This window comes from Mus caroli, chromosome 2 (genome assembly GCF_900094665.2).
Source record: "Mus caroli chromosome 2, CAROLI_EIJ_v1.1, whole genome shotgun sequence".
Taxonomy (NCBI): domain Eukaryota; kingdom Metazoa; phylum Chordata; class Mammalia; order Rodentia; family Muridae; genus Mus; species Mus caroli.
In genome coordinates, this window is record NC_034571.1 from 309,794 (window position 1) to 332,537 (window position 22,744).

Below are 22,744 nucleotides of genomic sequence, written 5' to 3' on the forward strand. Positions count from 1 at the left end.
TGTGTGTGTGTGTGTGTGTGTGTGTGTGTGTGTGTGTGTGTCCTTTTAGGAACTTGTCAAGTTTCAAGAAATAACTTTTCTTTGGTTCATAACTTACCACAAAGTATTCTAGGATCCAGTGTGTTATTATTAATAAATTTTTCTTTCTGAATTTTGTGATATAACTTATCATTATCAAAAGTCCAAACCAGATATTGGAAAAATGGAGCCCCTTTCTCCAACTACCACTCCAGAGTGGTAGTGTTCATTTTCACTTTGCTCTTATAAATCACAGCTTGCAATGGAAGAAAAGATGGTGCCTACTGCTTGGGGAACTGTGCCTGTTATTTTCTGTCAATATTCTCTTTTCCTTTTTCCTCTCTGTTCCTTTAACCTCTCTTTGAGACAAACTCTCCTTATGTAGTGCAAGCCAGAAACCCTCAAACCTAATATCCTATTTAAGTCTACAGAACACTGGGACCTCAGGCGTGGGCCACTAGGCATGGATTTTACATTTTCTCTTGAACGGCTTATTTCTGTGTCACTAGAACCCAGCTCAGTTGATCAGCGTGGCAGGTCCAGCTACATTTACTCCCTAGGAAAATAGCAAATGTTTCTGGTACTAAAGTCAAAGCTGTTATCAGCAGGACAGAGAAGTGTCCTCAAGACTCTGGGATAGCTTCTTATACCTTTTCCTGGTCCCAAAGATAATTGTGTTATTTATAAACTGTGCACTAGATCTTCAGAACATTTGAGGCCACCTGATAAGCATCAACTGGAAGGTTATTCTGGAGGGAAAAATTCATAGTAGGACAGGTAGATGGTCAAATAGGGAGGTACTCAATGGTGTGAGTTTTCTAGCTTAGTATCCATTAATGAAAGTTAGTTGATTGTAGAGTGTAGCTACAGTGGACAGAATGCTTGCATCTGTAATCCCAGTGCTTGGGAAGAAGAGGTACGATGCTCTCATCTGTGTACTGAAGTCAAGGCTAGCATTGGTTACAAAGTGGGATCTTATCTCAAGAAACAAAACAAAACAAACACAAAACTACGGGAAAGGAAAGGGAAAAGAAGAAAATAATATGTGCAACTTCTTTCTAATTCACAGTCCAGATAGTAGAGGGGAAATGATATTTTGCTACAAACTGCACATGTGATAATAGAGCTACCAAAGTAAGAAAAAGGACTGTTTTTGTGGTCTACGGAGAAAGACTCACCCTGTGTGTGAGAACTCTGTAGTTCACTGAGTGTCAGTGTGTCCAGCCAAGGAACCACATTGTTACCAAGTGGCAGGCCACCTGGATAGGCCTAGTCTCCCTCTCTTCAAATCGTGTCAGAGAAGTCCCTTCAGTTACATTTTGTTGCTGTTTTAAAAATATATTTCACCATCTGCAAATGCTTATCAAAAGCAAAATGTTTATCAAAACAAAGGAGTTTATCAGCTGATATTATAAAAAGCAGCAAGTTTACCATGGCAACTTGTTTCACTTGTTTATATTCAATTTCATCCCGATATCCTGCTTGTTGAAATCTGTACAGATTTTCTATTTCCTCTGACCATTTCTTGGCACGACTTATTGATTTTGGTTTCACGTCAGAAGTAGCCATGGCTACAGAGGCCTTATTAGCAATTATTTCTGAAAGAAGTTAGAACAATATTAATAGGCAACATGATGATTACAGTTTTCAAGACCTTTGGAATGAACAAAAATGAGAGAGAGAGAAAGAGAGAGAGAGAGAGAAAGAGAGAGAGAGAGAGAGAGATCCTCAGAGTGAACACTTTACATTTTTAACATTCATTTCCAATACTGTTATTTTTGGGAAACAAACTGATATACCTAAACTACTTCTAAACCCTGGAAGGTACACAGAGAATAGCTAATTTCATCATCAAATAAAATTGCATTTGGAGTTATTTAGTAATGTTCTAACATTCCCATTCTGAGGCTGGGCAGTAGGTAGTGTACATTTAAGAAAACATACTGTCATTTCTATCTGCTTAATATATTGTCAAAATATTCCACCACTATTCCATTGATTTATATTCTTACTCTCTTCCCCCTCCTTAAAAAAACAAAAACAAAAACAAAACAAAAACAAAACAAAAAACAAACAAACAAAAACCAACCGAATGTGAAGATAATGATTCTCATCAAGGTATGGTGATGGCTTTGGAAGGTCAGGGCAGAAGAATCTGGGGTAAAGCTATCCTGGGCTGCTTACAAATCAAAAGAGTAGACACTCTTCTCTTTCAGTTCACTTTCTTTTTCGGTCTTCTTTTTCTGAAGACATCATAACTTATTTTTTTGGGTCACGATGTCACACCGTCCTCTAGCAGAGCAACATTCGAAGACAACTGCACACGTCCCACACTAGTTGCTTGGCTGCTGTGTTAGATCGTTGATTTAATGACTCAGGTGGTTACTGTAGGTCTAGGACATTCAGCTCTTCGAGTCCAGTTCACATTAATTATTCTCTTACCAAACTTCTCTTGCTTCCTTTTCACCCTGGTTACTGGCATTGAACTCGAGACCTTTTTGAGGGTTAGGTTAGGCAAATATTCTACCATTGAGCTACATGCCCAACACCACAGTCAGCTTTTCAAAGATATTGTCTTGTATTTGTTTTTCTCAAATACTTATATTGTTACAAAAAATATTCCACATAAAGTACCCAGAATATCCCCCATGATTCCTTGAATCCATTTTATTAAACCTATATCTTTTGTTTGAAGCATAAAGGAGTTTGTCACTTCATAAAGAAGTTCCAGGGGAATTTATGTATTCTTCACTGACTGTAACAAATTCTCATTAGGTTAATTTATTTAAAATGCAATGATAGAAAAGATAAAATCGTTCTTGCATCAATTGGAAATATCCCTCCTTGTCACTGGGTGAACATTATCCCAAACATAGGATAAATCAGGAGCGTATGAGCAGATTCACAACAAATGCATTCATAAATGCCTTTACAAATGCATTAAATTTACTTTTGTGGAGGGAAAAATAGGAAAAGGAAAAAATACGGACTTGCTGAATTTCCTTGAATATTTCCTTAGTGTGAAAAATGTAGCCTTCAAGTCTCTTTTCACAGTTAATGAAAGAGAGGGAGACAGTCAGGAGGCCAAGCCCTCTGCTTAGCTCTGAGATCAGTCACACACAAGTATTAACGATGGGCCTAGGAAAGACAAACAATTTGCCTAAGCTCCTTCTCTCCCCTCTACACTTGTCACATTACTTATACCATCACATCCCACATAGAAGGCTGCTTACATTCTATTTGCAAATCATAGTCTAACCTTTTCTGATTTAGTTCCAGATTTAAATTAACTTAAATAAAATGAGTTGTGTAATTTCAGTTCTGATGAAATCAGTGACATGTCAGACAAATCACTAGAATTGCTTTTGGCATTTTTTTTCCAGTGTGCAAATTTTCGCACACTTTGGTTAGACTAGAGAAAATGAAGGTTTCGTTAGCATGTGGGTTTTAAACTTTTGCCTCTCAGTTCTGTTAGATTCCAGCTCATGTTGTATTTTATTGATTTTATTGTTACAGTATTGTAAGGATTTTGGAAAGCATGAGAAAACAACAAACCAGTTTCTTGTTTTGTAATTTCCTTCATTTCACTGTGAAGCCCCTCACATCACCAGTACACTATGCACTAGCTATGATAACAAGTGAGTTAGACATACACTTGTAGAGCTTGGTTAACCCCCTTATATAGTGGAGATGAATTATATATAAAAATAGAAAATATGATATGAAGAATAACAAGAAGGAAAAGTATGGAGTGACTATATTAAAAATACATTCAAACTGGGTGTAGTGGTGTGCACATTTAATCCCAGCACTTGGGGGACAGAGACAAATCTTTGTGAGTTCAAGGCCAGCTGCTCTACATAGGGAGCTTCATCCAGGACAGCCAGAGCTACATAGTAAGATCCTTTGTCTCAAACAAACACAAAACAAAACAAAATCAGTCAAGTGGCTAGCGAGATGGCTCAGTGGTTACAAGTTTTTAATTGTCCTTGCAGAAAGGAGTTCCGTTCCCTGCACCTAGCAAGGGCTCACAACCACCTTTATGTCCAGCTCCAGGAGACAGATCATCACTGCCCTCTACTGGCCCCTTGGGCACTGCACTTAGTTGTACATGAACTCATAGACACACATGAATACTTCATTGGAAATAATTTTAAATAATAAAGCCTTTTAAAATACTCAAACTTCGTCGTGTCTTTCTATGGAGTTAGTGGCTGAGTGGCTTCTGTGCTTCTATAGATATAAAGTGGTTTCATCCTCAGGGCAGTGGCTTGGGGCTCGGTATTGCTTCCCCATCATGCCTACTCTAGGCTCAGCTGTTTGATGGATAACAAAATATTTTGACTTATTTGTATCATTCAAAAATACTCTCCTGAGGGTCATGCCGGGGTCCCATGTCCCTTTGAGGTTAAGCAATTACATTAACTATGCATATAAAAATGCCACATGTTATATACGGGTGGGAAAGACGCTACCTTTAGTTGAAGTTACAGGAAATTACTGTTTTTCTCAGTAGGAGTACCCACCCACCTTAAAGACACTATCAGACATTTGAAACTTTAATGTGAATCTCACCATAACAGAAAAGGTAAATTTAGTATCTGCGGTGACCATGCTATGACTCAAATTCTATTCTTTCTAGTTATTAAAAATAATGAAAACCAACAATGACGTAAGCCTTGTGAGCCGAAGCTCCCTGAAGCTCCTTGAAGCTCCTGTGCTGGAGATCTGCACAGTCAGTCACCTGGGGCCCTCCTCGGGCGCACACATTGATGGCTTGGAGGAAAACTTATCAGAGTGTACTATTTAGCACACTACTACTTTCACCAGTCCTGAAGCTAAGAAATTTTACATCAAACATCCGCAGAAGCCACTATCCTGCTCTGTACTAACCTGCCTGTCTCACATCCTCACAATATAATTGGCAAATGCACTGAGTTATGACTGTTGTACGTATTATGTCTTCTCAGGCTGCACTTAAGATGTCAATGACTCCAAACAAGTATAAAGGCCAGAAAGCAATCAACTTTATCTACCACTCTGGATTTTAAAATATAAACATATGTGTGTGTAAAATATATGTGTGTGTGTGTGTATAATATAAACATTCTATAATGCTTTGAAAAATAAAAAGGGGTGGGGAATGTCAGAACACACTCAAAAGAATGTCCCAAGGTGAGCCATGCCTTGGAGGAACTGTGAGGAACACTCCAGGAAGGAAGACAGAGGGCCTTTTACTTCAAGTGCATTGGGTTTCCTGGATTGTCCTTGGACCTGATTTCATGCCTCTTGTGTTAAATATTTGCATTCAATTTATAAGACAACTTACTGGAGGTTGGTGCCTAGCTATAGATAGAACCCAGTCTGGTGAAAACATACAGCTGAGTTGCTGTCCTTAATCTCCCTGAATCTGGCCTTCTGCATTGCTTTCGTGCTAGATATAATCAATAGCAGGGCCAGGCTATTGTGTTTACATTGCTCTGTCCTGAGAGAGTTCTGGGAAAGGGCTACTCTGTTTATTTACATAAACTTTTGTGCTTACTCATGTTTATTCACACAATTTTCTGATCATGTTTTTCTGAACTCAAATGACCTGTCTTGAATCACTACTCTCTTTATTACATGTATGAAAAAAGGCACACTGAAACTGAAGGTATCTACAGCATTGACTCTAGTCCATTCCCTTCTTTAAGATCTTCAAATCCCAGAAGACAGATCTTCACAAGTCAGTGAAAGCCAAACATCCTTAAAGCTGTTAAAACTGCAGACACTGTTGGCAGAGTTATTGACCAGACACCTAGCATTCTGGGACAGAAGCATATCTTGTTGAAGAAGTCCAAATGATAAAAACGTATCACAACCATTTCAGAGGAAACCTTGGGAAGAAAAAAGGCTACAGCACTGCACAGTGAGAGAAGTTAACAAGGTGGCCCTGGGGTAGGTAGCCTATGGTACTAATATAGTGGTCCATAGCACAAGTCTTCATTGCACCCAACATTGCATTCTGGGCAATGAAGGAATTCAGCATGACTGGTGTGCATCCTACTGAACTGGACGCTTCAGGAAGTGTTTTTTTAGTCTCCACCAAGGTATTTTTATCATTTTTTTTCCAGTTCAGTGGAATCTTCTGGAACTCCTTCAAAATATCCCATTGGCAGGTTACAAACAGATGAGTAAGAAAGTCACAACTGCTGAGCCCATGCAGATGAGCCTCAGCGTCAGTGTAGTCAGCTGCACCCACTCCTGCTAAAGTTACAATGTATGTAGGGAGCTAAGGTGCAAAGAGCTCCGAAGACTTCAGGAGGCAGAGACTGTGGCAGTGCTGCTAAAGCTTCTTTCTGACAAGGATGCTCATCACTGCTTTAGGATTGGTTGGTGTAGCTGAATTTAAAGCTAATTGTCTGAACTGGTTGCACAAAAATAGGAAGAATGAAAAACTGTAGTGAAACTTAGCTGTGGGCATTTTCATTATGCTAGAGATATGACTTGTAAAATCCCAGGTAGGAGATTTGTGTACAGATTTTGACACAGGGTCTCATATTGGCTAAACATGGTCTCGAACTCCCTGAGGATGAACTGAACTTCTAGTCCTCCCGCCTCATCCCCTAGAGCTGGGATTTCAGATATCTGAATCACACCTGGTTTAAGGGATGCTGGTATCAATGTATGCCAATAAATTGGGGGCCATTATTTAGTTTTCTTCTTCTCTGGCTAAAGTTCAGGCATGATGCATCTTTAAAATGGCTATTCCCTCAGATTCTTTAGTGAAGTATTTTTTGTTTTTTGTTTTTTGTTTTTTTTAGACAGGGTTTCTTTGTGTAGCCCTGGCTGTCCTGGAACTCACTCTGTAGACCAGGCTGGCCTCGAACTCAGAAATCTGCCTGCCTCTGCCTCCCAAGTACTGGGAGGCGTGTGCCACCACGCCGGCTGTGAAGCATTTTTTAAAAACCATTTATGCTATTGGCTTTTATAATGAATGGGTGAATTTTAAGTAGCACAAAATCATTTTAAAATTCATAACTGCAAAACAAGACTAACAACCTTAATGGCATAAGATCTAAACAATATAAAAATATTGATACTTTAATATTTAACTTGTTGCCAGAAAAAAGAATTCTTTTGTGAAAGACATAACTTTTTCATTAATTTTTACTCTTTAAATAAAGACACTAAATTACAATTACATATTTCTTTCTGTTTTTGTTAAGACTCTGTAAATCAGTTTTCCAATTTTGCTCAGATAAAATACCCATGCATACTATATGCATAGTAAATATAATTATATAATAAAACACACTTAATTTCTATCATACATATGTGTATACCACTATAAACAGGCAGTGGCAAGGCTTGAATGTCTACTTTTTAGAAACTGGATTTCATTAAGCACTATTAAGGGTTATGTATGTAATTAGGTCTCTGACATTCAGTTCTAATGTAACAGTAGTCACCTATGCTGGAGCCAGCTACTACCTCAAGCTCTCTTCCTTAAAACAGCCATTTAGAAATGACTACAAAAACACAACACAGAAACTCTTCATTTAGGCCCACAAGGTAACTAAAAGGAGGCTGAAGCCTGGTTCCTTCCCCTTGGCTTTGTCTGACCCCTTTACTTTGGGTCAGAGGAATGCCTAACTGCACCGGGATGTTAACCATCCAATCACGGTCTGTCTATTTAAACTATCTCACCACCCTTCAAAGCTGAAGATATCTTGGATTTCCATCAGGTGCCTTATAGCATGAGAGTTGACACCACAGGGGTGAAGGACACTACAACCTGGACTCACAACTTAAATGAGACCGTTATGAATACCTTTTATGCCCTGTTTAGTTTCTTCCTCTACTTAACCCTTACGCTTATATCAGCCCCCCAAATACAAACCTGGGGCCCCAGGATTTTTTTCCTTATTACCCTCGCTAGTGTACCATGTTAATTACATCTTTCTCTACTGTTCACTTTGTGTGTCTCCTTAATTGGTGTATTTGGGAAGGGTGGCCAAGTCCAGCGTGCTGTCGCTGGAGCATTTGCCTTGTAACCCGTAATTAGATAACATGCCTAATCTTCCAACCCCCATCTCCTCACCTTATATCATTATTTATGCTCCTAGCAGGTGGCAGGCCCCCTTTAAACTACATGTAAACCTCGTTTGAGATAACGAACATACTGGGACTGTATTCTAAACTCAGTTCTCACATTGGGTCCGAACATCGTTTTCTGAACACAGTCCTTAAAATGGGTGTTCATTTTAAAGACGAAAGTACCACCACCCCCCCAAGCACTCCCTTCTGGTCTAGGTGTGCCACGTTTGTGTAAAGCCAAACAAAGAGAGTTCTCACAGCTAGCATGCTCTGTCTGCCAGAAACCGCTTCCCCCCCCCCCCCCATATATCACGATGTCTGTAAGGTATAATCTGCCCGGAAGAAGCTGAACTAGCATCTGAGCCCTGGCATCACATATATATACACATATGTGTGTATATATATACGTATATGTGTGTGTGTGTATATATATATATATATATATATATACACACATATATATACACACATATATATACGTATATATATTCAGTACATATACAGTAGCCAACTTGAGGAGGCGGATAATTCAGCAGGGCAGCTGATCCTACGGTGTGGGAGTGACTAAGTGAAGACCCGCCCTAAAAGAAAGAGGGAAAAACCCCAGGTACCAGGGCGGCCGGACGGAAGGGGCGGGCCCTGAGCTCTCGGGGCGGGGCCGAGCCAGGGGCAAGGCGGTCAGGGCCCGGGTCCTCGCTGCGCATCCGCTCAAGTTCGGCTCCCGCTATCCGCGGTTACCCTCGTTCAGCCGGCCTCGCAGGAGGGCGCAGCGGTGCTCGTGTTCTCTACTCGGGATCTTGGGCTGAGACAGCCAGGGGCCAACTGTTGCGGCCGGTGCAACCGGCGCGTCTCCTAGCAACGCCGTGACGCCGCTCGGCCGGTCCAGGAGAGCGAGCCACGCCCAGTTTCCTCCGACCCCGCCCCCCGCTTCTGGGTCTTTGTGCGCATGCACAAGGGCTAGGCTGGGCGAAGAGGTCTCTGCAGAGATTCCCGGGTTGGCGCTCGCTGCTCGCTGACGCTCACTGTTGAAAGCGTTTGAGAGAATAGACATTTTACAGGTTCTGAATCCTGATAGAAGATAACATAGTGTGTTTGGATCACTAAATGAAAACGTACCATCTATAGATTTTTCCCATTAGTATCTAAACGGATAGTTAATATATCACCTATTTCGGTGAAAAGTGATAACGAGCCGTGTTTTGAGTCGAGAGTCACGATGATTGTCTAATAAATCGAGGGTGAAAGGGAAAAGGTCAATGCCAAGTCATTGAAAAGCCCCGGAACCAGTAGTTAACAATGAAGGGATTTTGTGAACTAGTTGTTAAACACAAGCCGTATTTTTTTTACAGATTAAATTCTGCAAAGTCCTAGTTAAAGGTGTCATTTAACACTAAAGAGGTTTTAAGTTTAAAAAAGAAAAATGGATCTATAACTCTCTAATTTCCTTAGCCAAGATGTATCTCTGAACTTTAGACCTATCTAAACAGTTTATATTCCATATCCAAACAAAGGAAACTCTACTTACACATTTTCCTCTTTGACTAGCTGCTACCTACAATCCTCTGTTTCTATTATTCCATCCATCAGCAAGACCTGTTGGCTTTAATAGCTCCCTCACAAGTCCAAAAAGCCATCTCTTAGCAGTCTCTGGCCACCACACTAATTCCCATCCTCGTTCCCCACCCCCATAGCCTGTTCTCCACACAACAGTCAGCACGAGACACTTAAAATCTAAATAAGATTATGTCAGTCTTGGGCTTGGGCTGTGACCCTGTAATAGCTTTCCATTTTACCCACAGTAAACAAACAAACAACGAAAGCTTCAGAGGTTTATAAGGTCAGTAAAGCCTTGAAATTTCCATATGACTCTTAAAGGTTTGTTGTCTTCCTTGGTAATCCTGGGCCACTTTGCACCAGCCATACCTAGTCGAACAGCTCCTAGCATGCAGTAAGTGTGTATGCAGCATGCTCAAAGTGAGGAAATATATTTCACCATCGCACTGCTGCCCCGGCCCCTATGAGCAGGAAACAGGAAACGCAAGGTAGCGATGAGGGAGGCACTTCAGAACACAGGCCTTGAATTTAAGTCGGGACTCTGTTTACTGAGAAGAAGACCTTTGTGCAATTTACATAACAATGTAACAACTGAACAATAAGAACCTGTCTGCTTGGGTTGCTGTGAGACAGAAATACTAAACACGGAACACTTCAGACAGCATCTGGAACTCCCCAAGTGCTGGCAACACATTATGCTGGGTAGTCATTCTGTGAACAAGGGTTCTTTGACTGTTTTACACTGTGCCTTGGTGTCCCGCCCAGGAGCTGTAACATAGTAGAGAGCAGGTAACTACTTGTCGAACGAATAAATGAGTTTTGACCATCAGATTTCCTAGAGCATGGCAGTGGGCTTCTTTGGTTCCTTACCTGAAACCTCCATAGAATCCAATATTCAGATTTCATGCATGTATGTAAACATTGTAACTTTTTTAAAAGTCTGTCTCTGTCTCTCTGTCTGTCTATCTGTCCCTCTGTGTGTGTGTGTGCTGTGCCTGTACATGCATATACATGTCTATGTCTCTGTGAGTATATGCACCTGTGTACAGATGCTCATGGAGGCCAGGGTGTTGGATCCCCTGGGACTAGAATGACAGGTGATTTTTGAGCTACCCGATGCAGGTGATGAGAACTGAAGGTGGTCTCTCTGCAAGAACAGTACAAAGTCTTAACTACCAAGCTGTCTCTCCAGTCCTAAACGTCCTTCAATTATAGCCACACCCACCTCTCCCTCTCATTCTCCCCAAACACCCTAGCTGTTCCCCTTCACCCTCCATGATTTCTCTCCCTGTCTTAGTTTGTAAAGAGAATAAACAATTTCTGAACCCAAAATAGCCAAAATTGAACTCAAAAGCAAGCACATAATTAATCTGAGGAGATCATACCACAGTGTATGTCTGTATCAAACAACACAGAAGTCTCTGTTCTAGTGTTTGCTGTTGTTGGTTAGTGATGGGTCTCCCTATGTAGCTGTGGCTGACTGGGATCTTGATATGTGGACCAGCCTGGCTTCGAACTCACAGAAATCTACCTGCCTCTGTCTCCCCAGTGCTGGGAACAAAAGGTTTGTGCCACCACACCTGCCAGGCTCAATTTGAAACACAAAACACACTCCACATTGCATAAGCTGTCATGGCACACAACACTGACAAACACTGCTTGAAGTACCTCACATTCAAGAACTCCAATTATTTTTGCTGTACATGCAGTTTTTTCTTACATAGAAACAATGACTTAATTATGGAAAGCAAAGATTTTTTAATATTTTCCTACCATTATCCTTCAGCATGTAAGTATATATGGATGGATTGTATTGTGTTGAAATGTTTAATTTCCAAAATTATCCTTTGAGATGCTGATTTGAGCTTTTTAAAAAAGAAAAAATTGTTGGGCATGGTAGTGCATGCTTTTGAGTCCAGTACTCAGGAGGCAGAGGCAGGCAGATCTCAGAGTCTGAGGTCAACCTGGTCTGCAGAGCAAGGCCCAGGATAGCCAGGGCTACATAGAGAAACCCTACCTCAAAAAAAAAAAAATCAAATTTACTTGGAAATAGAACAGAATTTTCAACAATTTCTGAAATGATTGTAAATATCCATCTGCCATTTTGTTTGTTGTCTATTTGTGCAAGGCCATAGTCTCTGCACAGATGATTATAAAATTAGTATCAATTGGCTCTAAACAAAATGCTAAAGTTATTCTGCATCCTGAAGCACCAGATATTGTCAAGATTTAATTCTTTCTGTAAAAAGAAACAGACCTGCCCATCCATTAGTAGACAGATTTACTTTTTAAATATATGTATACCAAAGACTTGTTTTCAAATAGATCTCTTTAGGACTTATTATCAGCAAACTTTTTATTTGCATGCCTGTTTTATATACCTATGTGTCCAGTGTTGTGTAAAACTTCTCAAAGGGTCTTGAACGGAAAAAGTTCAGTCATAAGAATATAAGCATGCATGTTGATTACAGTGACAACTTGACTCTCACGACTGTTTCCTACTGTATACATCGTAACGAGAAAAGCAATGAACAAGTACATAAGAATGAATCTTAGCTTGCCTTGCCTCTCAAGGAGCTCCAACTTCTGAGAAATTCTGTCGACGATCAGACTCAGTGCAGAATGTATTGTCCTGTAGAGACAACCCATCCACAGCAATTGTCCTCCCGTAGTCTAGGAAAGACCATCTTATACAAAACCAAGGCTTTACCAGTACTACTGTGTGGAATGTATAAGTTGGTGTGTATATCCAGAACACTTCCCTCTACTTCCCTGCTTCCTCTTTATGAAAATCTGAATGTGAATAGAACCAGGTATTATGACTGCAAGAATAACCAGATGTTCTCTGACCCTGGCATTCCGACCCCTCTGCTTAGAGCTTACTCCTGGCATCATCCCATGATCACTTCTGCCTCTGTGAAAATATTCTTGTCATATTCTTCATTTTTGTGGCTTTTCAAATGTGCTGAACTCGGATGGCACATCAGAGTTAGCCATGTAACCACTGTGGATAGAGAAACCTCATCTTAAAGGGAAAAAGAGAGTTTATTCTGGGGCCATTTTTAATAACCTTGGGGCTGGAACAGAGATTTGGGTCATCCTAAATTCCATGTTCCAACAAGGAAAGAGTTTCACAGTTTTATAGAAGAAAGTCGTAAGTCAGGTCATATTTAGAATATAGTGTACATCAGAGAGCAAAGATGAGAAAGCTTTTCTATAGGTCCGAGATGCTATCTGATGACGTTCTTAATTTGGGGGTTTGGTGAAAATAGTGGTCTGCTAAACTAGTAGATTCCAAAAGGTTTTCATCTGTTAGTCACAAGATGTTAATTCCAACAGAGATGGACAAGGAATGGCTATTCCCAAGGGCTAGAAGTAGCTCAAGATATGATAATTGGCTTCTGGATCTGCAACATTCTAATCTCCCCACAGTACTAAAACCAGTCGCTCAGTTTTTGCAGACACTGCCTCTTTTCACTTTTCCTCTTTACCTCCACAAGGCTTGCCAAAGTGTTCTGCATAGCAGGATTTGGAGGTTCCAGTTGATCAACAGTGCTGAGTATCTGAGGAGAACTTGCTAGGAAGGAGACAATAAATGCCACTGACAAAGTCTTTGGTGGATCTTAGTATGATTATACACACTTTCCCACCCTTCTGACTTCCTCAAAATACAACTTAAATGATTACTGGAGGCCAGCATATCAATGGAATCTTTACTCCCCCCCCCCCCGCCTTGCTCTAAGAATCTATGTCTGAATTGTAGCCTTCAAAATATAGTTAGCTTATGTACAGAAGAGGGAGCAACTACCAATGGAATCTAATAACCAAGAGTCAGAGGCAATGACTCATCCAATCCTCGTGGTTATCCTATAAAGTACAAATTGGGAGAAGATTTTTTAAAAAGTGATCTTCAATAGATCTGAGGAAATGCAAGGCAATATGGTTAAGAAAAGGGAAGCTCTCTGGCCTCCATTCTCAGCTGTGTTTCGTTTCCTGCCTTGGTTCCTCCACAGATGAGGGCATATCTGCATTGTGCAACAAACACTTTCGGTTTCTTTTTTTGCTTTCTGGCAGGAACATGACTTTCCATGACCAGCCGGTGCTACCCACAAACTACGCACAGCTGGTTCTCCGTGCCCAGCTGGTGCAGTTATTTAAACCAAGGGACTTGGGAGGCTGGATCAGGATTGGATGCCCATTGGCTCCGCCCCTACCTCAAGGGTCCTTTGATTGGATGTGGCTGAGCTCTGCCGGCCTATGGGTAGGCGGTGCTTAGGTTCCCGGAAGTGGCGCCCAGGGTCAGTGTGTACTTCGGTTTCCGAGGTGGGCTTTGGGTCTAGTGTTCCCGGGCGCGATGAGCTCCTTCCAGGGACAGATGGCGGAGTATCCAACCATCTCCATTGACCGCTTTGACAGGGAGAACCTGAAAGCCCGTGCCTACTTCCTTTCGCACTGCCACAAGGGTGAGTGAGCGCTTCTCGATACCTATTTCAGGGGTGCTAGGGTCTGAAGAGGCAATGGCAGAGGTCGGTACCTGGTGAGGGGAGAACAGGCTGGGACTCCGCGAGGCACTGGGAAGCACTCCTAATGCCAGTTGGCGCTTAACCTCTGGCTTTATTGAGCTCCAGGTCTGTACCACCTCTGTAACCCCAGCTCTGGTTGCAGTCTGACCTGGACGCTGTGGTGAGGCAGAGCTGTTAGAAGTGCTGGTTGCTCTCCCAGCGGAGGGTATGTTTGGTAAGGCTTAATTAATTAGCTCATGCCCAAACTTCCCTAATTCTCGTTTATCACGAGTAAGGAAAACACGTTTCAGAACGTCTACACCCAAAGACATTAGGTAAGAGCGAAATGCCCCTCTCTCACACAGGCACGTGTTTCAGAAGTTCTACATCCCGGAAATATTTGGCAAGAGCCCAAGATCGATCTGTATGTCTATCTCTCTCTCTCCTCCTCCTCCTCCCTCCCTCCCTTTATTCCCCCCCCCCACGCCCATACAGATGTTTCTTTCACACACTAAACTCTTGTGAGTGTGTGTGTGTGTGTCCAAGTGTCCCCCATTTTTATTCTTTATTATTTACTTATTTTAGGTTGTGGGGCAGAGCTTCACATATCCTAGGTGGAGTCATATCAGCCCACCTAGGTTCTCATACTAGCACTTGATCTTCCTGCCTACGTCCCCTGACCCAGGTGGGACTTGAATAGCTTTCTTTCCTCAGCTCAGGGTCTAACCCTTTTTAGTGGTTCCTGTTCCCTACTCTGAAAGGTTCCTCATGTGCAGAAGAGCCAAAAGCCTGTGGGAATCTATTTGCTCATAATGGTGAGCCTTAGGTAAGTTTCTCAGAGTAGGAAGCTTACAAAGACAACCCAGCTGTTGCAGGGAAGAGGAATCCTCTAAAAAACCCAAATCAAACAAAGCATGCTTATGATTTCTAATTCTTTTCCTTGTAGATCACATGAAAGGATTGAGGGCTCCTTCCTTGAAAAGAAGGCTGGAATGCAGGTAATTGGCTTTGCTACTTATTTGTATGTAAGTAGACATCTTAACTGAGAGATAACACCTAGGCAGAACAGGACATACACCTTAGCAGGGTAGCCTGTATAAACTTTATGAGTTTATATAAACATTATGTGGCTTCCACACAGATAAGAAGTTGAACACTACCATGTCCCAGACCCCTGTCTAGTCTTACCTGCTTCTTCTCCCAGAAGTATTTCCTATTTTGAGTTTTTGTCACAATGAGCTAACTTTGGTTATTCTTGAATTTTAATATAAACAGGTGGCTTAATATGGTGGTTTAATCCCAACATGGAGGAATCACGAGGATTTGTGAGTTCAAGGCCAGCTTGAGTTACATAGTGAGAACTTGTCTTAAACAAACAAAAATAAATAAATAGGATCATATACTGGATAGATTAAGACATCTTCCATATTTTTCAAAGGCTTATTTATTTATTTATTTTACATGTATGCTTGTTTACCTGTGTAGCTGTCCTGGGAGTGCTAGGGATTGAACCTCGGCCGGCTGGAAGAGCAGCCATCTTAACTATTTCTCCGGCCCCGCCTAGCTCTTACGATTGGATTTCTGTGATCCGTCTGTGCTGCTGGCTGATGTACCTTTGTCTTTGTAAGAGTATGTTTATGTGTGTAAATGGTGGTTCTGCTGGCAAGAATGCTAGGCCGGAGAGGTGGCTCAGTGGTGAGCGATGGCTGCCGCGATGGGCCAGACATGATAGAGGTTGAGAATGTACTAGTTCACTGTTGGACGGAGTTTTGAGTCAAGGGTCAGTCAAAGAGGGTCACTCCAGAATGTAACCAGGCTCTGATGCAGCAGGGAGGGCCAGCCTTGATGAACAGAATGTCAACCAACCTCACAGGCAGCACATTTACTGATTACTACACAAAAGGCTTTTTTTGGGTAAGACGAGTTCCTCCAACCAAAGCCCCTAATGTAATGTATAGATGTTTTGTGAAGGAAATCATCCTGCCCTGCAGCTTTTACCCTCATGGTGCACTATTTGCAGTGTTCAATAATGCAAGACATTCCAGGTATGCAAAGGATGGAAACTTCCTTCCGAATAATAACTATAGAGAACAGAAAACAATCCCTGTTTTCTACAGTGATCTCTTCTAGGTCAGAGTACTTGCAGCAAGCAAGCCTTCATCCTGACGCCCACCCGAGGTGTGGGAAAAACAGCTATTTCACTCCATGTCCTATGAGAATTCTACTACTGTCTACTGGGAGCTGGTGTCCTCATTAGAACTGTTCTTATTACTTCTAATTCACAGATGAGGAGACAAGGAAGCCAGGCAGGTTAAATTAGTTGCCCAGTGTCACAGAAGCAGGGCGGGGCAAGACCAGGGTTTGAACCAGGTCTGAGCTTGTGCATCTGCTCTCTATTGCTGTGTGACACATTACCTTGTAACAGAGTGTTTTCAAATGATACCCAGCCTCCAGTTTCTCTGGGGAATTATGACAGTGCATAGTGGGAATTTCTGGTTTCTGCCTGCCTGGCATCAGGCAAGACTGAAATTATCTGAAGATAATTCTGAAACCTGGGAAGACACACATAACAGCAACAAGGCCTAGAATAGCTGGTTTCTTGAGCTTGTCTGTCTCTGAAAGGTTTCTTTAACCTGGGACGGTTGGTTTTGTTAACAGAGAATGTAGGTTTTAAAACTGTTCATCCTGGGACAGACATAGAGGAACGTGCTTTCAGTGAACGTCCTCACGAGGAAGATGCACAGACACATCTCTGTGCATTAGGAGCCAGCCTGGTCTACATAGCAAGTTCCAAGTTAGGGTGACATAGTAAGTCAGCATTGAAATAAACAAACATACAAGCTAAACCCCAAGAGAGTCAGGAGGCAGGCATATTCCCCTAAGAGCAAGCTTTAAGACTCTTGCAATTCGCTGGAATGGTAGTGGCTCATGCCTTTAATCCCAACAGTCAGAAGGCAGAGATATAGGTAGTTTGAGACCAGCCTAGTCTACAGAGCGAGTTCTAGGATAGAGTGCCACACAGAGAAACTCTGTGGTGAAGAAATCCTGCAGCTGCTGGGTGTGCTGGTGCACGCCTTTCATCCCAGCACGTGGGAGGCAGAAGCAGGTGGATCTCTATGAGTTAAAGGCCAGCCTGGTCTACAGAGTAACAGCCAGGGCTACCTTGTCTCAAACCAAAAAAAAAAAAAAAAAAAAAAAAATTCCTGAACTTACAGAGATCTACCCAGTTCAAGATGAGGGGATACAAGTCCCCCCTTCCTGTTACTGGGGGAATGTGTGGGTGTATCAGACTTACCATATAGGTCTGGCTGTTTTCCTGAACTTAAGTACATCAATCAAACTTGCCTCAAACGTGTAGTATGCATGTGCTTACCACACAGTTTTTTACCTTTTTTTTTTTTTTTTTTTTTTTTTTTTTTTTTTTTTTATTTTTCGAGACAGGGTTTCTCTGGGTAGCCCGGGCTGTCCTGGAACTCACTCTGCTGTAGACTAGGCTGTCCTCGAACTGAGAAATCCGCCTGCCTCTGCCTCCCAAGTGCTGGGATTAAAGGCGTGCGCCACCACGCCTGGCACCACACAGTTTAATGAAGGATTTTGCTGTCCATTTTCTAAGAATATAAACAGATGTGTTTATAGTGGTGTGGAAATATAATCTACCTTGGTGTATTCCTGATCTCCAAACTATACCATTTTTTTTAATTTAATATGAAATTAATTCACTGGAAATATAAATACAAGGACTGGATGTATAGCACGGTGGTAGAGTACTTGACCAGACTATGCAAGGCTCTGGCTTTGCTCTTTTGCATACATAAATAAGTAGATTTATATGAAGCAAAAAGCAGAATTTTCTGTTGTCAGCACCCCTTTTCTGTTCTCTAGAAGCAGACTAGCATTTGGCAGTATCCTTTCTAGATGTACCTGAACTCATATAAACATTGTTCATTTCTACTTTCTTCTGATGCTACACTTCCAATCCCCAGGACATATGTGTGCTTACCAGCACGGCGTAAGACAAGTGGTGGCATTCTTAGGAAGCAGAAGGACCCTACGTGGTCTCCTACTCCTGAGCCATGGACAGGGCTGAGAGAAATAGTTGATGGGAGCACTGGTACTGTGCTAGCCAGCTTGCTGTCACTGTGGCAAAGCACCTTAGAAAAGCAATCTTAAAAGGAGATTTACTTTGCTACAACCAGGCTGTGGTTGGCTGGTCCCATTGCTCTTAGGCTCCTGGTGAGGTGGGAGCATAGCAATGGGCAAGGCGGATGAAAACTGCTCGCCTCCTGCAGACATGAAGCTGAAAGCCAGAGACAGAAGACAGTGAAGTTTGTCCATTCCACCTCCAGGAATGCTGTCAGTTCATGGCCGAATCACAGGATTAATGTATGGATTAGGTCAGAGGCCTCATGTACCTCCAAAGCTCCACCTCTTTCTGAACATTGCACTGGAGATCCAAGCCTCAGCTCTGGGTTTTGGAGGGGATTTTATTTCCAAATCACGGCAGGTGCATTGGGAGCCACTGTCAGATTGTTGTCAACTGATTGTGATTTGCTAGAGAAAAATGACATCCTGCACAGAGCATTGCAGACTCAGCAAAGTGGCTTGTTTTGAATTGTGCTGAGACAAGCTTTTTTCCCCTCTGTTTCTGTTTTGCTTTCAGCTTGAAGGTCTTCCTGTACTGTTCTCCAGTCACTAAGGAGCTATTGTTAACTAGCCCGAAGTACAGATTTTGGGAAAACAGAATTGTAAGTCAACTGTAATTCAAAAAGTTGTAATTTTTGAATAGCACCCCTTTGTTGTGTACATGGGGAGTATTTTTAGAGGCATCTTTTGAAAAATCATTGGAATTATTCAAACCACCTTTCTTCGTGCGTGTTCATGCGTGTGAATTCATCGTGAATTAGAATAGTGTCTGAGGTGTGGCTCAGCAGTTTAGGAGGTAGCAGGTTTTCGATACTTGTTCCTCAAGAGTGTGATTTCGGTCTTAAACACTTAATTTACTCTCAGGGACTGCCTAGCAGAGAGATTCCTTAAAGTGCAAATAAGATGTACTTTATTATATAGTTTTTTAAATCACAGGTTAACTCAGGAAAAAGAAACATATTTTAAAGGTTATAATAAAAAGGGTCGGAGCTGAGAGATGGTTCAGTAGTCAAGAGCACTTGATGCTCTTCCAGAGGACCTGTGTTTGGGTACCAGCACCCACGTTAGGCATCTCACAACCCAGTTACAGAAGATCTGACTTTCTCAGTCCTCAACAGGCTCCTACACACAGGTGGCATTCTTACACACATGTGCATGCACAGACACACACACACAAATAAAATTAAATCTTAAAAAAAGGAAAAAGTAACAATAGTAAATATTAAATAAAGATAGAATGGAGCCAAATGTGGTACTACAGGCCTGTGGTCCCAGTGTTTGGAAGTTTGAGGCAAGAAGATCACAACTTTCTTTTTCTGTGGTTCTGTGGAGTGAACCTACGGCCTTGTGTGTGGCAGGCAAGTGCCCTACCACTGACCTATATCCCAGCCCCAAGAACAAAAGTTTCATGTCATCTTGACCTACATAGCAAGAAACAATGAGAAATAGAATGGATAACTTAGAGTGTGTATGTGTGAGTACGTGTGTATGTGTGTGTGTGTGAAAGAGAGAAAGAGAGAGAGAGAGATAGAGATGGAGGGAGTAAGAAAGAGAGAGAGAAGAGAGACTCTTACTGTATAGCCTTGACTAGTCTGGAACTCACTCTGTAGACCAGGCTGGCCTCAAACTCAGAAATCCGCCCGCCTCTGCCTCCCCAGTACTGGGATTACATGTGTGTGCCACCACGCCTGGTCTAGAATGAATAACTTTTTATTGTGGAAAAATGAAATAGATCTATCCTCCAGGAAGTAGTCGGAAGAAAATTGCTGCAACATATAAAATGCCAATGTGACAGGAAAAGCCCTGTTACGATCCTTACTACTTTAGGTAGGACAGATGTCTCAGTTGAGGCGCCTTAAAAACTTTAAGAAAGCCCAAAGGAAGACCAATGCTAATCTAGATATAGATAAAGCAAAAGGATTGATTTTAAAAAGAAAGAGAAAAAAAAATGAAAGAAAGGGAAGGAAGAACATATACCAAACAGAAGTCCAAAGTGCCAGAGTAGCTGTTTTCCCATCATATAGACTAGAGCCTAAGGTCACAACCAACCAACAAAATACAACAGCCAAACAACAAAAATAACAGAGCTGCGTAAGACCCAAGGAGGATGTTATTTGCTGTTTCGAGAGGGTATGAACATGTATGAACATGGATTCCCTCAACAAAATGCCTCTGACTCCTAACGTACTGACTGCTGCAATCCATCTGTCTGCTGCCCCACCAGAGGAGGATTAGAGTTAGGACTTACTAAAAGTTTGCATGAAGGGTATCATCTTGCTGATGTCTGACAGATGACAGCTTAAGTCCCTTCTCTTCTGTCCCCTCTGCCCCACATCTGGCCTGCCTCTGAAAAAAAATAAAAAAATAAAAAAGCAAGATCAAAGCAAGCAAGCAAGCCCAAGCCTTTACCACAGGCCAGGTGTGCTGCTCAGAGGCGTTGCATGTGAGCCTTGGGTGTCTGATCCCTAGTGCTACCAAAACAATGGAACAGTATGACAGGAGCCTGTACTACAGCTTAGCGGGTAAAGCCAGCAAGCCTGATGACCTGCATTTGACAGTAGGAGAGACCGACTCCAGCTTTGACCTCAACATGCTCACGGGCCCCGCCACTGCACAATCACTGATTAAATAGGAACAGTCTTTTAAAAAAAAAAAAGACAAAATGACTTTCTGTGGACTGAGTCTACAACAGTCTGTGATAATAGAGTCCAAAGGATGACTAGGTAAGGAGGTGAATTCTGATAACTGGATTTGATCATGACAGCACAAACCAAAGGTGACTCTGTAGCCAATAAGTATATGTGGACATTATGTTTCAACAAAAACAGCTGCCAATACCCATCTCTAAAAAAAGCCACACCAGCCCTCTCATTCTGCTTGGGTGCTGCCCCCAGAGGATCCTGTGCTAGGAGGAGCATTTCATCATGCATGTTTGGTCTCCATATCCCATCTGCCAACTGAAGAATGTCTGTCCAAACCTGTCACGGCAGCTAGGCTGCTCTTCCTTTGCCTCTGGGATTGGGCCCGTAGTTGCCATAAGTTAATCTGTCTGGGGCATTCAAGGAGCGAGGAAGACCAGACACAAACTGGAATTTAGACGTCTAGAGTTTGGGAGAGCTGCCCTGTCAGAGTCTCCCTCCAGCCTCGATGCCGATTGTCTGCTTTGACCCTGTGTGTGAGTTACACTTACATGGGCCCCTGGCTGGGGAAGTGCATAAATGCCTGTAATCCCAGCACTGGGGGACTGGAGACAGGGGGATTCCTAGTACTCACTGGCCAGCACCAGGTTCAGTGAGAGAGGCTGTCTCAGAGAAGGAAAAGGTCATCTCTGAAAGACACCTGACACCAACCACTGGCTTCCATAGCACAGGCGCACGCACAGGCACACGCACACACCCAGGAGTTCTAGCTAGCTTTGCTGCTTTAGCTCAGTGGCAGAGTTCTTAACATGCCCATGCATGTCACCACACACATATTCATGCAAATGGAAAAAGTAGAGAAAATTAAAGTTATCAAAAATCTCTTCAAACCACATCTGAACATTAGTCCCCTTTCACCTCCTATATAGTCAAGATTTTTACTAGGCTGTCACTGATAGTCAACCAATAAAAATCTCTAAACACCTCAAAAAAAAAAAAAATCTCTTCAAAACCAGTCTCAAGCCCGGGTGGTTTCATGGTGCATCATGAACACGATGCTTTTCATGTGTAAGTGTGATATGTTACTAGTGTGTGTGTGTGTGTGTGTGTTTACTGATTATGTGTTTGTATGCAACTCACTGGATGTATGTGTGCTGAGTGTGTGTGCTAAGTGTGTGTATGCACCGAGTATGTGTATGCTAAGTGTGTATGAGTACTGAGGATATGTGCGCTCTTTGTGTGTGTGCTGAACCTGGAACCTATGGCCTTGTGCATGCTAAGTGCTCCAACCCTGAGCTGCAACCCCACTGTAATAAATGTGTGTCTTGTTACAGCATTTTTCACTGTGAATTCTACTGAGATCAGGAATGGTTATATGAAATCAGAGTGTATACATGGGATCAGAGTCTATACATGGGATCAGCGTGTATACATGGGATCAGAGTATACATGGGATCAGAAGTGCTTCTCCACTTACTCTCTTTTCAGATAGCAATTGAAATTGAAACTCCTACGCAGATATCTTTAGTTGATGAGGCATCGGGTGAGGTAACTGTATAATAAATATTTTGTATTTTCTTCTTAGTGTTGAAATGATTGTTTAACTTTCTCTTTAATTTAGACTGATTGTTTATTCATAAGGAATGATTTATGAGTGAAGTACATTTTAGAAAAATAACTACAACATTGGCGAGTGTTTTGATCCCTATATACTGGGTTCTCTCACTGTGGGCTGGGGCTCTCTGACAGTGGCCTGGGGTTCTCTCACTGTGGGCTGGGGTTCTCTGACAGTGGCCTGGGGTTCTCTCA

General features: G+C 42.1%; 2 protein-coding genes across 4 annotated transcripts in view; one reads left to right on the forward strand and one right to left on the reverse strand.

Annotated features, from left to right (window-relative positions):
• Positions 1-12,475, reverse strand: part of Meig1 (meiosis/spermiogenesis associated 1) — a 13,868-nt gene extending 1,393 nt beyond the window's left edge. The window contains exons 1-2 of one of the 3 annotated variants that reach the window (XM_021156240.1): positions 12,218-12,475; positions 1,450-1,616 (exon numbers count right to left, since the gene is read on the reverse strand). In XM_021156240.1, the coding sequence (XP_021011899.1) occupies positions 1,450-1,587 (138 nt within the window). In that variant the 5' untranslated portion in view covers positions 1,588-1,616; positions 12,218-12,475. Of the gene's footprint in view, positions 1-1,449; positions 1,617-8,708; positions 8,972-12,212 lie in introns of those variants that run through there. The other 2 variants (XM_021156238.1, XM_021156239.1) reach the window with 2 other exon arrangements.
• A 1,443-nt stretch (positions 12,476-13,918) lies between these two features.
• Positions 13,919-22,744, forward strand: part of Dclre1c (DNA cross-link repair 1C) — a 29,898-nt gene continuing 21,072 nt past the window's right edge. Inside the window, 4 exon segments of the mRNA XM_021155441.2 lie at positions 13,919-14,114; positions 15,100-15,151; positions 18,814-18,898; positions 22,424-22,483. Of these exon segments, the coding sequence (XP_021011100.1) occupies positions 14,006-14,114; positions 15,100-15,151; positions 18,814-18,898; positions 22,424-22,483 (306 nt within the window). The 5' untranslated portion in view covers positions 13,919-14,005.